Source organism: Perissodus microlepis, chromosome 8 (genome assembly GCF_051167445.1).
Source record: "Perissodus microlepis isolate ML-2025 ecotype Zambia chromosome 8, ASM5116744v1, whole genome shotgun sequence".
Taxonomy (NCBI): domain Eukaryota; kingdom Metazoa; phylum Chordata; class Actinopteri; order Cichliformes; family Cichlidae; genus Perissodus; species Perissodus microlepis.
In genome coordinates, this window is record NC_140468.1 from 8734682 (window position 1) to 8750812 (window position 16131).

Genomic DNA, 16131 nt, shown 5'->3' on the forward strand with positions numbered 1-16131 from the left:
ACTCCTAATTGTGTGTCCTTTAAACCTGCAACATGTAAACCTAGCGAGGGTACGATCTAAACCTAACCAATCTTTTGTTGTGCTGAATTAAAGGAAGGTGCGGCTCTATGCTGTGCAGGCTAATTAATATCAGTTCTGGAGCATAATGCATTTGCATAAAGTTAATATAGTCAGTTAATACAGCCATAGATCACTGAAGTGGCTCTGCTGATCCCTGCCTGGGAGATGTTTATGCTATGTATGAAGACAGGCTTTCTTGTAAAGCTCCTCTGAGGACCTGCTTCCAGGTTGAGTGTATGTGTGTGTGTCTTAGTATGTGCATGCACATTTAAGTAAAGTATGTGGGTGTTCTTTTCTTCTGTTGACCCTTTTTTGTTGCTGTTTAGTTTTTTTTTTTTAAAATCATTTGACATTTTCCGATCTTGTTTTAGCAGTGTGAGCGAGACGAGCGATGGAGACGGCACAGAGAGAATATTGATGGACAGACCAAAACACTGACAGGACAAGTTGAGACTCAGACACCATCTGTATTGACAGAAGGGAGTAATTGATTAGTCATTCATGCCACTGGGCTCCCCAGTGATAGGAAAAGGACAGAGACATTCACATCAGAGTCTTTTTACTTGACTTCATCTTAAAGGCTTTCTGTGAGTCTTTTGTCTCTCCTCCATTCACGGCTTATTAGTCAATGCGGAGTGACAGCGAGCAGATGATGTGGTATAAGCTGGATTTGAACAAAAAGACATGATTTTCTCCATATCTCACAGCTCCACAAAAACCCTCTGTGTTTGGGAGCAACTGTTCCACCTCATTGTTCCTCCAAGTGAAACTTTTTCAGTGACTTACCTTTTTGTCAGAGAGCCCAGACACGGTGTCGATATATTGCTCCTGGATCATGAAAGCAGCCAGGTTGGCAGTGTAAGAAGCCAGGAAGATGACGGCAAAGAAGGCCCACACCAGGACCATGATCTTACTCGTGGTGCCTTTAGGGTTTTCAATCGGGACAGAGTTGTTGAAGACGATGCCCCACAGCAGCCACACTGACTTCCCAATAGTGAATGTTGGACCACCGGGAGCTGATGAAATAGAAACAGGAGACAGTATCATCTAACCATGCACGTTTTATCTTTTAGAGTAAACTAGTAGGACCTTGAGCTCATCTTCCTTTATTGGATTTGTAGAAATAAACAGCGAAGTGGGAAAGCTGTGGAACTGTCCCTGGATCAGTTGCTGCAAATAAACGCCACTATCTTCATGTCTGTGAAGGTTCTCAGTCATCCAGGTCATCGTAGTCAAAGGAGCTTGCAAAGAAAAGCGTCTGGACTTCTTTAAGTTTACTTGAAGACTCACATCCTGGGCCATCTGACCTCAGGAATTCGCATGATAAGGTGGGGCCAGGTTTCACAATGAACACACCCGAAACTCTGGCTGATTGGGACCCACACCCAGTTTCACACCTTGGCTCAGGCGATTAGAGGATCATCAGGGGGTCCTTTTGTCCCTCTGTGGGGGGATACTCCCACTAGGTTTATATCTGGGACTCTCCACCATTTGACCTTAGAACTGAAGAAGCTTCTCGGATGAGAGGTGAAACGTCTTCAAGTAAACTTAAAGAAGTCCAGACGCTTTTCTTTGCAAGCTCCTTTGGCCACTATCTTCAGTTAGCTGTCTGGATTGCACTGTGGTAGACATTTCATATTTGTTTCCACTTTGAAAAATGACATTTGCCAATTATGTGATGTGATGTAAAAGTAAAGGCTTTGCTTTGGCTTAAATACCCACGTTTCAATGGTCAGAGAAAAAATTATTATCTGACGTCAGAGTTTTCTTGACCAGTACCTCTACCCAGATCTCATCTTACTGCAGACTTTGTCCTTCCATGTTCTTTCCTTCTTTGCTCCTGACAAACTAAACTAATACTTCCTGCAGTTGCTTCCAGGCTTTTTTCAGTTACAAAACCCACTGCGGCTGTCATTTCCTCAGCAGAACAGTCTTGTTTTCATTGGGGAATGGGGCTTTCTTCAGCCAAAATATAATATAAAAAAGAAATCTCTAAGCAAAGCTAAATTATCTGCATGGTAAAATACCACCAGAGTTAAGGGGAAATTAAGTTTTGTTTGTTTTCTTTTTACGTGGATGAATGGATTCTTTAAGTGCAGTATTTGATGACAGTGTTCAGCCCTTTTTCTTTATCTGGGTTCTTTCTTCACACAAAATATGTCTACTGTTCACTGTGTAAGTATTCATCAGCCATCTCATGCCCTTCTACAAACTTCAAGATGACAGAACAATTTCACAGCATCAGCCGGTTTCCATCGCTCTCTGCCACCATTGCTCATGTGCAGCAACGGAGGGTGCCACCGCCATCAATCACACTTCGATTAGTGAAGCGACGAATGCTAATTAAAACAGGAAAATGACCTTTTGGACCTGGAGACGAGGCACGCTCTGTCAGCGCTGAATTCTGGGATTGATTAGTCCTCCCAAACCCAACCCAAAATTTCGTTAAGGAATTTGAGGTTGCAGGACATGCTAGCGGGGAGGGGCGGGATTTAGAGGCCTGTAGGCAGGCTTACTTTGAAATGCTTGGTGGATTCAAATTGAATAGCTCTGAGCTATTCTGTGGATAGTTTTAAAAGAAGAAAATACTAATTGACTCCATTTGACACATTACACTCTGAAAACAACAGACTTTGCCTCTGCTTTAACAATGATCTAGTAATTATGAGTCCTGTATTATCCATCATAAATTCTTCCAATAAGAAGATGTAAGACTCACCTTTGGCGCTCACCAGACTGCGATTGTAGCCAGCTGGGCTGAAGTATTCAAACACAAACACCGTCACAGCCACCACAGTCAGGCACATCACAAACATCATGACCCAGACTGCTGGGCTATAAGGCTCTGGAAGAGGAGGAGGAGAAGTGAAGGAACAAACATGGGTTGGCGTGAGTCTCTTTTGTGCTTCTGTTTCAAAACCTCAGCCTGAGATAGGCGGGATCAACGTGTGTGATAACAGGATAACAGGAGGGAGAATGAAGCTGAATTTTGTTGTTTGGTAAAGAGATTTAGGTGTGTGTGTGTCATGCATTAGGGGATTTAGTTGTAGGCTACAGTCATTGGTGGGATAAAAGCTTAATGAGAAGTTTCCTAAAGCGTCTACGGAGACAGAACTCGTTTAAGTAGGCCACCCTGCAAGAAAGTGGTTTGAAAGACAGCAACATCGCACACCAAAGATAACAAATGATACAACCAGCTTGAACAAAGGAAATTGTAAATGTGAATGTGCTTCTCACCAAGAAAAGCAGACGGAGATACTGTTCCGTTGCTGCGCGCAACCATGACGCTGATGCCCGTCTCGACAAATGGCACGGAGAAGTCGATGATTTCAGAACGCTCCTCGTTGATAGTGAGAGAGCCAATGGCCATGTCAGCCCGCCTGTACAGCACCTGAGAGAAGAAACATAAGCAGAAGCAAACAAAACCAACACAGAAGCAGTGAGCCAGCTGTAGTGGTCAACAATTTCCCCCTCTTTATCCTACATGTGCTCTGCTTAAAATTGAAATATTTACACATTTTACAAGCAATCCTTTTAAAACAGGGAAGCCACAAGCAGCAAGCAATAAATGAAAAACATTTCTTTCATCATTTCAGAATCCACAAGGAGAAAATGCTGCATCTCAAGAGCTCTCACATCCAAGCCAGTTTTTCTGTAAAGCATTTTTTACACACATACACACACACGCGCGCAATTATACAGTTCCAAAGCACGACGCCTTCAGGCACAAAAACACAAGCAAATGTCTCTCCTGAGGAACACCTGTTCAGGTGCTTCACTTTCAGATGCAGCTGTGTTGGACGTGGCTTGGTGTGTGCGGGGAAAATGATGTATTAGCACCATATGCATATGCATGACATCACACCACTGATCTAAAAAAAGCCCATCCAAAAAACCAAAACTCTTGACTATTTAATGCTGCTTGTCCTAGTGTGCATCATTACTTGAAACTGTATTTGTGCAAAAGTAGGAAATCACTGCCTACAAATGCTCAAGTACTGTTCTCAGGTACTTTTACCCTGACATTTTTAATTTTAGCTGGACTAATGTTAAAATTTCCAATTTAAAATACATAAAATATAATGGCTTTAATATTAAAAAAGTGTACCTGGTGTAAAAACATTTAAAACTTTCCAGTCTTGTTTTAGTTTCATCACAAATTGTATTATCTGACAAGTATCTGAGAGGAAATTATTACTCTGATCCCGCACTACTTGATGGGACTTACTCTGAAGTACTGTTTAGTGAAAATTTATACTTTGACACTTTTTGGTTCTATTTTTTATATTAACAGTGAATAAAAATTTTATTTAGTATGAAAAGACTGACTTGTGGTGAAAAACCCACAAAGAATCGTCAACCTCTCTGTACTTTCATTCACTTACACAGAGTATTATAGTGTCTCAGTTCAGTCGTCGGGTTTTATAGCCTGTGGGTTTAACCTTTTACTTTATTCTCATTACTCTCATCAGCCTTGTTTCCAGCTTTAGCACGCAGCGCTGGTTTTAAGTGAAAAAGCTTTTATAATAACCACTATACGCTAAGTGCACCAGGGAGCAGCTTTTTAGCAGCTAAAGAAGAGGAGGATGGTAGAAATTAATGTAGATCTACAAGAAGAGTGAGTATTGTAATTAGATGTATTGGGGGGGGCATGGAAACTTATAATTGTCAGTTACAGCTTTCTGCACTTCCTGCAAGTAACCCTGAAATCAGCCTCATACATATTTAAATGGTTAAAATGAATGTTACTTTGTGTGTGCCATGCTTCTAAATACAGGAGTCTCTCCTTTTAAAGTTGGACTATTTCTGAATTCAACAGAACTGCTTTGGTTGAAAGGAGCAGACAACTAAAGAATAATTTTTGCTGTGTGCTGTATTTGATATTCAGTGCTGTTTTTGGCTGATGTCTAATATGCTACTCATAAATAACTTACATTTATGTTACTAGGGCAGGCTGTAGCCTAAAACCTCCATTTATTGTGGTTAGATCTGTGACTGAACATCTTCATACACCTTTTTTATAATAATTGTCTGTTCAACGCCAGCAGGCAGCTCAAGAAAGCTGTAATGTCTGCTGGATTCAGGGACTTCTTGTTGTTTCAGTAGACATATGTCTCACCTCTCCAATCATCCCGTTCCAAACGCCGCGGACCAGCTTGCCATGTTTCCCATTGGTAACCAGGTAAAGGTCATAGGAGAACTTGATGGTGCGGGACAGCTTCTTCAGGATGTCTATGCAGAAGCCCTTACAGCACAGCTTTGTGTAGGACTCTGAGTGGCCAATAATGCTGCAAGAAGGGTGAGAAAAAGCAGAGTCACACACACGGTTAGTACAACTTTGCTTAACCATCCTGTGATCAAAGATCCTCGCTGGCAGCTGGGACAGTTGCTATCTTTAGCATCAAGACCAATGCTGTTGTTTTACTTTGCTTCAGAGAGCGAGTGCTAAATAGTCGCAGGCTCTCATGCTGACAGACACCATCGTCTACAGCAGCAAAGTGAAGGGCAGGCAATGGCTGCTTCATTAGCTAGAATCAATGTCGGTTAACAGCATGTCTTTCAGTGAGATGGAGGCGATGCCTAAAAATGACAAACAAGCACAAATACACTCGCACACTGTGTGACAGAGGCCACAGTGAATGGTTGACTGACTGTGATGGCCTCTAATCAAAGCCCATTAAGGTGTGTAGCATGTGTGGGGTGCACTCCTTTCCTCTCTGTGGCCTTGCTACTTAATGGGGCGTTGAAGAAGAAAACAGAGGGAAAGGAAATTGTGGGAAAAAAAATAATAGAATAAAAAATAATGGAAACCTCAAAAAGTGACACCAAACAGGGAAAGTTAAAATCAGACAAAGTGAAAATGGAGTTGACACACTTCCTGAGAAAAGAAAAACTCTCTTTTTCCCCCTCCGCTCTTTCATCTATTCAGCTGCCAAAGAAGAGGGTCTAAAATCTACGAGGGCTGAGTCACTCGGTGTGTGTGTCTGTCTGCGTGCGTCTGTGTGCGTAACTGACTGATAACCTCGGCATGTCAATGAGTCAGCATACGAGCTGAAGAACGATAAAGAGACGACGTGAGTGAATAAATGAGCAAGTGATTGAATGAAAAAAGTCAAGTGAGTAATTAACATTAAGGTGATTATTTTCCAAATCTTAAGAGTTCATTTTAGAAACATTTTAAGTGCATTTGGAGGGCTTGGTTCTTTCACGGGAGTCTAGCTCTGATAAATGCCGTGTTAATTAATTGCTTCAGGAGCTGGCCACCTGTCGTCATTATACACACTCCACTAACAATTCACACACAAACACACACAAAAGCATGCGTAAACTGGGCCGTCTCTCTCCGTTTCATACACGAACACATGCACGCATACAGTACAATGTCCCCTGGGGATGCGCAGCAGCAGTTGTGTTGTGCTGTGCTGTGCGGTCTCCACAAATGCCCAGAAACTAGTGCAGCGTGGAGGGGAGCATGTTAGACCAGAGAGAGTGAGAGAAAAGGAAACTGTCAGCTGAACAGCAGACAGGAAACATATGGACCAACAGCCAGATGATGCACCGATGGGGCAGCGGATTCAGTTTTGAGGGAAATGAGGGCAAGTGCAAAGGAGGACAGATGGAGGAGGAGGAGGAAGAAGGAGAAGAGATTGTGAAATTACCATCACTGTGATCCAGTTGAAACGATGAGGAAAACACTACAAAGTTAATGCCCAACAGTATTGCACCACACTGATCGTCCTCGTTGCTGCGCAGTGCAAACTATTAAAGTTTGTATTTCCATCAGATAATATAAATCTTATATTATTAATCTCATCACTGTTTTTCATTTATTTTCTTTTAACTGATTACCTGAAGCAGAGTACAATACATTTTATCAAACCAACAGTCAAACTCCAGAGGCACGCTTTGTAACCATAAGTATACGGATACTAAAGCTTTGTGATTCTTCAACATTTTATTACTATTTTAAACCTTTGGATAGAAAGCTGGACGTAATCTAAAATGAATAATAAAATATTTGTCTTATATTACTTTACTGGTTTATATAAGGATATTCAAGCAGAGCTAAAGCTATTCAATGAACACTGTGCCTCACAAGGACTCGTTAACTCGCTTTGGTTAATGAGCCTAATTTGAGCTCAAAAGTGTAAAAACATTGAATAATAACTTAATTTTAAGAAAAGAAACACCTAAAAAAAATGTTTGCTTTCTTTTAATCTGAAAAGGTGTAAGTACTGGACTCTTTGGGAAGCTGGTTTTTGCATGTGGAGTAGGTTGATATCCCTGTCACTGCAGGTTAAACATTTTTTTAGAAGGTACAGAGTATCACTGAAAAAGCACTGACAGGTTATGTGGAATTAAAGGACTGCAAGTCAGGTAACATTGTTTCGCATTACTTATGAGTCTTGAAGGCGTCTGTACTTTTATGTGTGCTCTTTATGCAATCGTTAATAAACTTTGAAATGGAAAGTGGATTCATTTTCTCAGAAAGACAAATCAAAGACGAGCCAAATGACAGAACAGATGCATAAAGTAAGAGGGAGGTGGAATAGTCAGACATGGACATGTAATAGCCTTCACTCTTCTGGTTTTAAGCTTGCACTGATACTGGTTTACTATAATGTTCCAGTTCAGGTTATAGTGTTAGATGAGTGCAAGGCCAAGAGAAGTGAATTCTTCCATATCAAACTCAGAAAACCATTCCTTTATGGACTAAACTTTGAGTGGTCATACTATAATGGTCAATTCTAGCTGCCATGAATTTAAATGTGAATAGTTTACTAAAAAAAAACCCTGTATTCTAGAGTAATGTTATTTGTCAGTTTATCTTTGAGCAAAAATGCATCATGGTAGAGGAAGACCAGCACCTCCAAATGACCTCATTATTAGATACTTCTGCTGCACACAACCAACAGTCATGTGAAAAGGAGCGTTTTCAGAGTATTCTGAGCAGTCCGGTGAAATGCCAAGTAAACCCTATGATTCAGTAGTTTGTAGATTTTTACCAGCAATAATTTGAGGTAGTCTCACATATGACTTCATCTGTCTCTTACAACTTGTAGAGGAATTCTGGTCCTCTTAATTACAATATTTCTGAATTTCATTGAGGTGTGTGTTGATGCACAGCTTTCACACCACAGCATTTCAATCAGGTTGAGGTCTGGACTTTGACTGGGCCATTGCAACACCTTGGTTCTTTATTTTTCAACCATCCTGTTGCAGATTTGCTGCTGTCTTTGGGATCACTGTCCTGATCCACTTTGGGCCAAGCTTTAGCTGTAGGCCAGATGGCCTCATATTTGACTCAAGAATACTTTGGCATTCAGAGGACTTAATGGTCGACATAATGACTGCTAGGTGCCCAGAAAACAAGCCAAAATGATCATGCCTCCATCACTGGGCTTAACAGTTGGTATAAGGTGGTTGTGTTGTGTATATGATCAAATATCTCCACTTTGGTCTCATCTTTGCAAAGAACAGTGTTCCGAAATATTTAGATGCAGATTTGTAAACCTAACCCCTGCTACCGTGTTCTTTTCTGCAACCCTTCCAAAGAATTAATACTTTCTTCTTCTGATATTACTGTCATAAAGTTACCTTCCAGTTTCCTAATACTGACCTTCCAAGTTACTATGGAAACAGTAAGGATGTACTTCGCTTTTCTCAGGACTTCAAAGAGTCCTGTGATCATCATGTGACGACATTGTAGACAATAATCTTTGAAAATAGCGTTTTCAACAAACAATAACTTTTTGGTACGTTTTGTAAAAATTGGGACCTATCAGAGTTCAAAGGTGTTTATAGTATACAATAAGAGAAAAACATCTTAAGATAACATAAGCAACTCTTGTCAATTTTGAATAATCAGTTGTCTAAATTATTTATCAATTACCTCAAATAATAAATTATCTAAATTCCTATCTGTTAATTTTCTGCCCCAGATCTTATCTAATTTAAGAACTGCTTCCCATTAGCAGCTGGTCGCTCAGTATTGGGTTACACCATACTATTTCAGACAGCTGAGATTTGAGACGCTGGATTTTAGTGTGGAATTCCTACTCTTAATCAGCCCGGAGAGGTAGGCTTAGCCTTTTGGCAAAAGAAGCTATCATCTGTCCAAAGAAAGGGTTTTTAATGAGCAAGACAAAAAGTTTTAATCACACTAAACATCTGCTCTGCAGGGAAGCTGCTCAGACCACACAACAAGATTAAATGATTTATAGAGCATCAGTCGCCTCTCTCCCTCTCTTTCCTGCTCCCTATTTGTTGGTCACCGTCCAAATGGGACACGCCAGCCAGAGAGAAGTAGAGAAAGAGAACCAGAAAGAGGGTAGGCTGGGATAACATTGTCCCACTATGACAGATGTCCCCATGTTAGACAGATAAATCTTCTTTACTAGCAATCAATGTGCCATTGTGCCCAACAACAGCCGCTACATATCTCATTCTATAATTAATGTGCCAGCCATAGCCAGATCTGCAATCTGCATAAATGATACATGCACCACAGACACATGTACACACATACGTGGAGTCATTGAAGTGAGCATGAACACAGCATTAATTAAAATAGTTTATCTGCTTACAATCAGATGATTGAAGACCGGTCAGTTTGTGCAGACTGCAAATATCATACCTAGAAATCTTCACGTTTGGCTGTGATATACAGATACAGATTCCTCTTTAATGCTGAGAGTTAGATGAGAAGATAGACACTGCTCTTGTGCCTATATATTATGCTACAACCTGCACCCAGTTAGCTTAGACTGGCATAAAGAAGTACGTAAATGCTGGACACGTAACATCATTAAAACCATAGCAAATGCTGGTTTTAGTGGATATTTAAAGATTAAACAAACAACCGATCAACCAAAACCTTAAAACCACTGACAGGCGAAGTGGATGTTGATACAACACAATTTTCTGCTGGGAAACTGTGGGTTCTTTCATGTACCATCCAGCTAAACATTGTGGCTGGCCAAGCACACATGCAAGCACGGTGATAACACCTCCCAATGGTAGTGGCCTTCCTGAGCAGGACAATGATGTCCGCCACACTGCAGAAACTGCTAAGGAACCGCTTGAGGAACATGACAAAAAGGCTGAGGGTTGACCTGTTCTCTAAACTCTCTAGATCCCAATCTGATTAAGCATCCATGGGATGCACCAGAATGAGCCCAATCCCTGCACACCCGACCGTATAACCTGCAGGGCCCAAAAGCTCCACTGCCAAGATCCTGATGCCAAAAGCCACACAACACACCCAGAGCTCCCGTGTCCATGCCATATCGCTCTCTGTCTCTCTCTCTATATATACAGTTTTGAAAATCATTTCAAAACTGGATAGCACTCTTGCACTCAACCATGTACCAAGCACATGTCTGATGGTCAGACTCTACCAAATGGAGCAGACCTTACAATCAATAAGGTTCTACACTTGAGCAAACACTGCAAGCAAACATACAACAATGAATAAATTGTAACATAATCAATAACAGGCAGTGACATTCCAGTTAGCGATAACAATACTCCCAGAGTACAGGGCTAAGAACATCAAGGAAACTACAGTTACATCCTTTTGATACATTATCATACCAATGCATTGACGTAGCTTGTTTGCTGTTAGTTGGGATAGTGCATCATGACATCTGACTTAATATCCTGCCAGAACTAGTTATTAAAAGGTGCAGAATAAACAGCCAGCAGAAGCAGATGTCTGCACTCACTTTGCTTCCTGATTCTTTTAGTATGCTGAGCAAAATGCTCCCCAAATCACATGATTAATAGATTCCTCTGAACGAGCACTTCTCCTCTGGTGCTCTGTCTGTCATATCAGAAAGCAGCTGGAAAAGTCATTACATTAACAGCATATTGTGTGCCTGGGCCTTTTAGTTTGAAGTTCATAATCTAACCTATTGTTTGGCTGTTTAAGTCTCACACTTCAATTTCAGTTTAACAATGATGAACAAAGCGACTTTAATTCAGTAGATTGTTTATATTCACTTGTTTCATTGTGGCAGGTTCTTGAAGAAAACACATAAATATGCCCGTAATCAAAAACAAGCATGACATTTATGACACACTAATAACTTCCAGGACTGAACAGCTAATGCAGAAGTGCCAAAAACTGCACTTCATGTAATGGTCACTACTGTCTCAGTCCCACCAGAGTAAAAATAGAACAGCTATACAACTATAAAAGCAAATCAGCGGTTGCCCAATGATTGCATTAAATAATTTTTGCTGTCAGTGACCAACTGCAAGGAGTTGCATTGACAAACAGGTTAGCCAAAGGCAGGACATGCAACCCCTTAAATCTCTGGGTAACCACGTTTGATCACAAGGCAGGTTGCCTGGTGGGAGGCAACCTTTTTAAAGCCAATGTATCAATCGTAACTTCATTGCACACAGTTGCAATACTTTGGCTGTACAGTGGTCTTTAGCTACTGTTTTCCAAATGTGACTGTAGCGTTAAAGATGAGTCCAAAGGCAAGTCAGTGCCTATAGATAGTGAACAAGTGGGCTAAATATGTTTATACCTTTCTGAGCATGTTTTTAATGTGATTAACTTATCACCAATACAGCTTGCTTTATTATACAGCCTGTCCAGATGTTTGTGCTCCAGTTTTTTGTGGGTGAAATTCTAATATTTTATTAATCTTGTTGTTCAGCACTAAGTAGCATATATCTATCTGTCCGTTGCATCCCTACAGTTTATGTACCCAAAGTCAAAATGCAATCAATGCAGTCTATGCTTGTGGTTCATACTAAAAACATCAACATCACTGACAGATTATGAGAAAAAAATGCTGGATCAAGATACAGTTTAGTCATTAAAACATAACTTTAGGAAATAGAGGAATTAGCAGAACACGAAACAAAGACACAAACACATCCATGCCCCAAATGGCTAAATTATTGGGTTTGAATTATTGGATTGACCTGCCAATTCTTAGTCAACATGGAAAACTTCAGTCCTTTTTCTCTTTCTTTTTGGCACTTAGTAAAACAAACCAAAACATCTTACTTTAAGAGCTAACAAACTAAAAATAATCTGTTCCTGTTACACATGTTCCTTAGATGTAAATTTTATATTCAACGAAAAACTGGTAAGTAAGCAAGCAAAGGCCCTTAATAAAATTTACCAGCACTGTAGCATAGGAGCTCGTGTAAAATAGCTAATCCAAGACACACAGAAAGATTTTTATAAAAATAAATAGTGTTTGTAAATATATTTATAGTTTCAGTTCTCCCCTCATCAACTTGATAAGTGAGATGACAAAGTGGTAAACACTGCTTACAAGACATATCTGTGAAAAAAAACAACAACTCGTGATATAGTTTCATTTCTATTGTGTGTGAACATGATGAAGATAGTGTGTATTCTTAATGAACACTAGTTCAGAGGTAATAGCTGTTTAATGGCTGTTTTCTTCCATGCTGTGATCTGTGTTTGACACTGAGGGTGTGATTTTAAAGTGCTTAGACACTCAGCACACACAATTACTCTGAGTTTAATGAAGTGTGGAGGTATGCAGTGTCTACTCAAACCTAAACTGGGGCAAAGGAAAAGGGAATGAGGGAGGGTGTAGATGTCTGAGTGTGGGACTGCAAATTTTCTAGAAATAGTGCCAAGATGATACCTTTGTTATTTACTAAGTATTAAAACAGTAACAAAAAGAGCTCATTTAATGACTTTATAAAGGAGCATGTGATGATGGAAGTTCATAATTATGACCAATTCAAATCTAGAGTCATTGAACACTTAGGTACAGCTTTTCAATAGCTTGTTAACGCAAACATCTAATCAACCAATCACACAACATCAACTCGATGCATATAAGCATGTAGACAGCCTGCTGAAGTTCAAACCGAGAATCAGAATGGGGAAGAAAGGTGATTTAAGGGACTTTGAATGCGACATGGCTGTTGGGCTGGTCTGACTATTTCAGAAACTGGTATTAAAATACTTTCTTAATGGCAGAGCAGAATGACCTGACTGCTTTGAGCTGAAAGGAAGGGAAGAATAACTCAAATAGCCCATGATTACAGATAATATATACATATGAGCATCTCTGAACACACAACGTCTTTAAGAATGTTGGGCTACAGCAGCAGAAGACCACACTGTTTGCCACTCCTGACAACAGGAAACCAGAGATACAACTCACCAAAATTGGAAAAGTGAAGACTGGGAAAACATTGCCTGGTCTAACGTGTCTCAGTATTTGCTGCAAGTCTTAGATGTAGGGTCAGATTTTGTTATAAACACCATGAAAGTATGGGCCATCCCCTTATCTCAGTGGTTAAGGCTGCCGATGGTGCAATGGTCTGGGGGATATTTTCCTGGAACTCTTTGGGCCTTTTAGAACCAACTGTTGCAGACAATCTCTATTCTTTTATGATACCAGTTTACCAGCAAAATAATGCATCATTTATGCATCACCTCAAATCTCAAAGTGGTTTCTTGAACATGGAAATATTCTTTGTGTTCACAGATGGGAGATAAAATATATAAACATGTCATCAAAACATATGGCTGGTTGTATTTTGGTTGTGTAGCCCAACATGCACATTGAGACACAGTGTCTCAGTCTCAGTCAGGGTCAAACTACTGGTAAGTTCTGCTATAACCAAAAAACTTATTTTGTATTTTATGAATATATGCTGACATATGTTGTCCTCTTTTCATTGGCCAAGACCACTGCTTCTGAGGGTTTTTTTGAATGCATACTGAAACAATGCCACCAACACTGTGTCACTGGAATTGCACAGTTTTCATCTATTTAGAGCCACAGCACTACATTTCATGAGACAATGCTGTGGTATAAACATCTGTGACCATGTATTTGCTTACATCTATGTATTTATTAAGCTGTGCGTGTGTTTGTGTTGCCATGTGTACCTATCTGTGTAATTGGACTGACGCCTGCAGGGCACAGTGTTTCGGACACAGGTACCCGTGCCTGGGTCTACATTCTCAACCATGACGAACGGATGCTCCTCCAGCGTAGCCACGGTCAGGTGACGATCATCAGACACATGCTCCAGGAAGTTGCCATACCGAGGCCAGATAGGGTAGCGAACTTGGAGGACGCCCCGGGCATACGTACCCACCTGAGCAAGAAGCGTGAGAGACAAAGATCTCATTGGTATCACATGTGAGTCCCGACCTTCGTGTCAACACCTTCCCTCTTCACCTACCCTGCCATTCCTAACTTCACAGGATGAATAATTTTTATAAAAATTTTATAATGAAAAAATGCATGCGCTGACCTGGAGGAAGAGGATAAGAAGATCAAAGGAGAGTAGGGCTCATTAACACATGCTGAGGAGACTTAAAAGTGTTTGAGAAAGACTTTTACTGGGGAGGAAAAACCCCTCAGAAAATAAAACAAAGAGTAAACCAACTGTATCACATTAATAATACAGCCCAGCATGTGCTGCTTTCGCTGTGTGTTCATTTTGTTGACTGATTATTTAATTAATAATTTTCCCTTTTTTTTAAACTAATAAACATTTCGAAATGTCACTATTCATAATGGTAACTGTTCAAGTGATTACCGCTATTTATTTTGTGTGTTTTTTCTGCCTTTTGTGTGTTTAAAAGATTTGCTGCATTTGTAGAGCCGGTGTAAGTAAAGCTCACTGAACTGAAAATAAATGAACAAACTGAGATTCTGACAGATTCGTTAACGAGATTGCTACTGAAAGAAAGGAATAGACTGTGTATTTTAATGTCACGGAAGCCACTTTTGCACCAGAATTGCTGTACAATGTCACATCACGCAATGGATAGTCCCATAGATGTCGGCGCTAAGCTCAACGAAACTCTCCCCATGAGGAGCAAGACTGTTTGTCACATCAGCCAACCTAATGAGGCGTGCTGAGCTTGGCCAGCGCTGACTTACTGCATATGAAACTCACTCCCTTACAGAGTTAATGAGACCTCTTTTTCATACCAACTCTTGATTCTTTCTTCACCTTAGTCATACTAATGTTTTTCCTTCGTCATACATGGGCGACTTAAGGATCTGTATAAAGGTGCAGCACGTAAGGCTGTGATTTGTTTCTGTGCGCCGTCTGTGAACGACAGAATGGCAGAAATGCCAGTTTTGAAGATCAGTCATTTGAATTTATGGGATCCTCGTGTGTCTGAGCATCTTAAGCAAAGTGCTTTCACTGCCGTTCGGGCACTCACTGGACCAATCATTGAATACTGGGTTAAAATATGGTGTGATGATTGAATGTGCCACACTCTTATCTATCAATCCGGTCAGGTTTTGACAATAAGTAATGCATTTACCTTGCTAAAAAAAGAGTCTCTTTGTCAATGCCAAGACAGCACTAGGTAGTAGCAGAGTAGTTTTATGTTTGGAGTTACTTTTGTCTTTGAAAATACATTTTTAAAACACGTCAGTCACCACCCCAATGAAAAGTGGGTTTTTCTCTCTCTCTTTTTGGCTGTTTCTGCAGCTATTTTTCTCTTTTTTTACACATTTTATTGTCTATGAAAAGTGACAAATAATGACCTCTTTCTGCTGACTTCTGTTAATTCAAAACCACTGCCAAGAACCAAAGAGTCATGATTCTAGGATTCACTGAGCGAGTGACAACAATAAGCTGTGAATAACAGATCCTTCAATTTTTTGCAACAGAGCCAGAGAAACTTTCATTATTCTCCCCTATCCTAAGCTTCTTGTTTAGTTTTTCAAATTCAGAAAAAAGGTGCTACTAAACAGTAAAATGTCTACTGTTAGAGCTTCCTGTTTTGCAGTTCCTTCAAAATAAAAGGGTACTTATTGAGCCTGAAAATGAACTGTCATTTTCCATTGTGTTTGCCATTTGTGTTTAGCATCTTGTGTTTTCCTTGTATTGTAGTTTATTATTCTCGCCTCCTCTGTGTCACTGGAATCTTGTTCACTGTAATTTTTCATGCGTCTTATTTTAATTAGATGTTCTTGTTATTTCCTCATTTATTTTCACAGTCATTTAGGAAATATTTCCTGATTTATCTCTCTGTTAATTATCTTGATTATGTGCACCTGTACCCTGTTCCCCACCTGTTTC

General features: G+C 40.1%; 1 protein-coding gene across 1 annotated transcript in view; it reads right to left on the reverse strand.

Moving 5' to 3' along the window:
* The window catches only part of LOC146381326 (glutamate receptor ionotropic, NMDA 2C-like), a 61876-nt gene that overhangs the window by 14062 nt on the left and 31683 nt on the right, over positions 1-16131 (reverse strand). The window contains exons 9-13 of the mRNA XM_084937308.1: positions 13967-14178; positions 5180-5348; positions 3298-3451; positions 2780-2905; positions 847-1076 (exon numbers count right to left, since the gene is read on the reverse strand). Coding sequence (XP_084793434.1) covers positions 847-1076; positions 2780-2905; positions 3298-3451; positions 5180-5348; positions 13967-14178 — 891 coding nt within the window. The remainder of the gene's footprint in view (positions 1-846; positions 1077-2779; positions 2906-3297; positions 3452-5179; positions 5349-13966; positions 14179-16131) is intronic.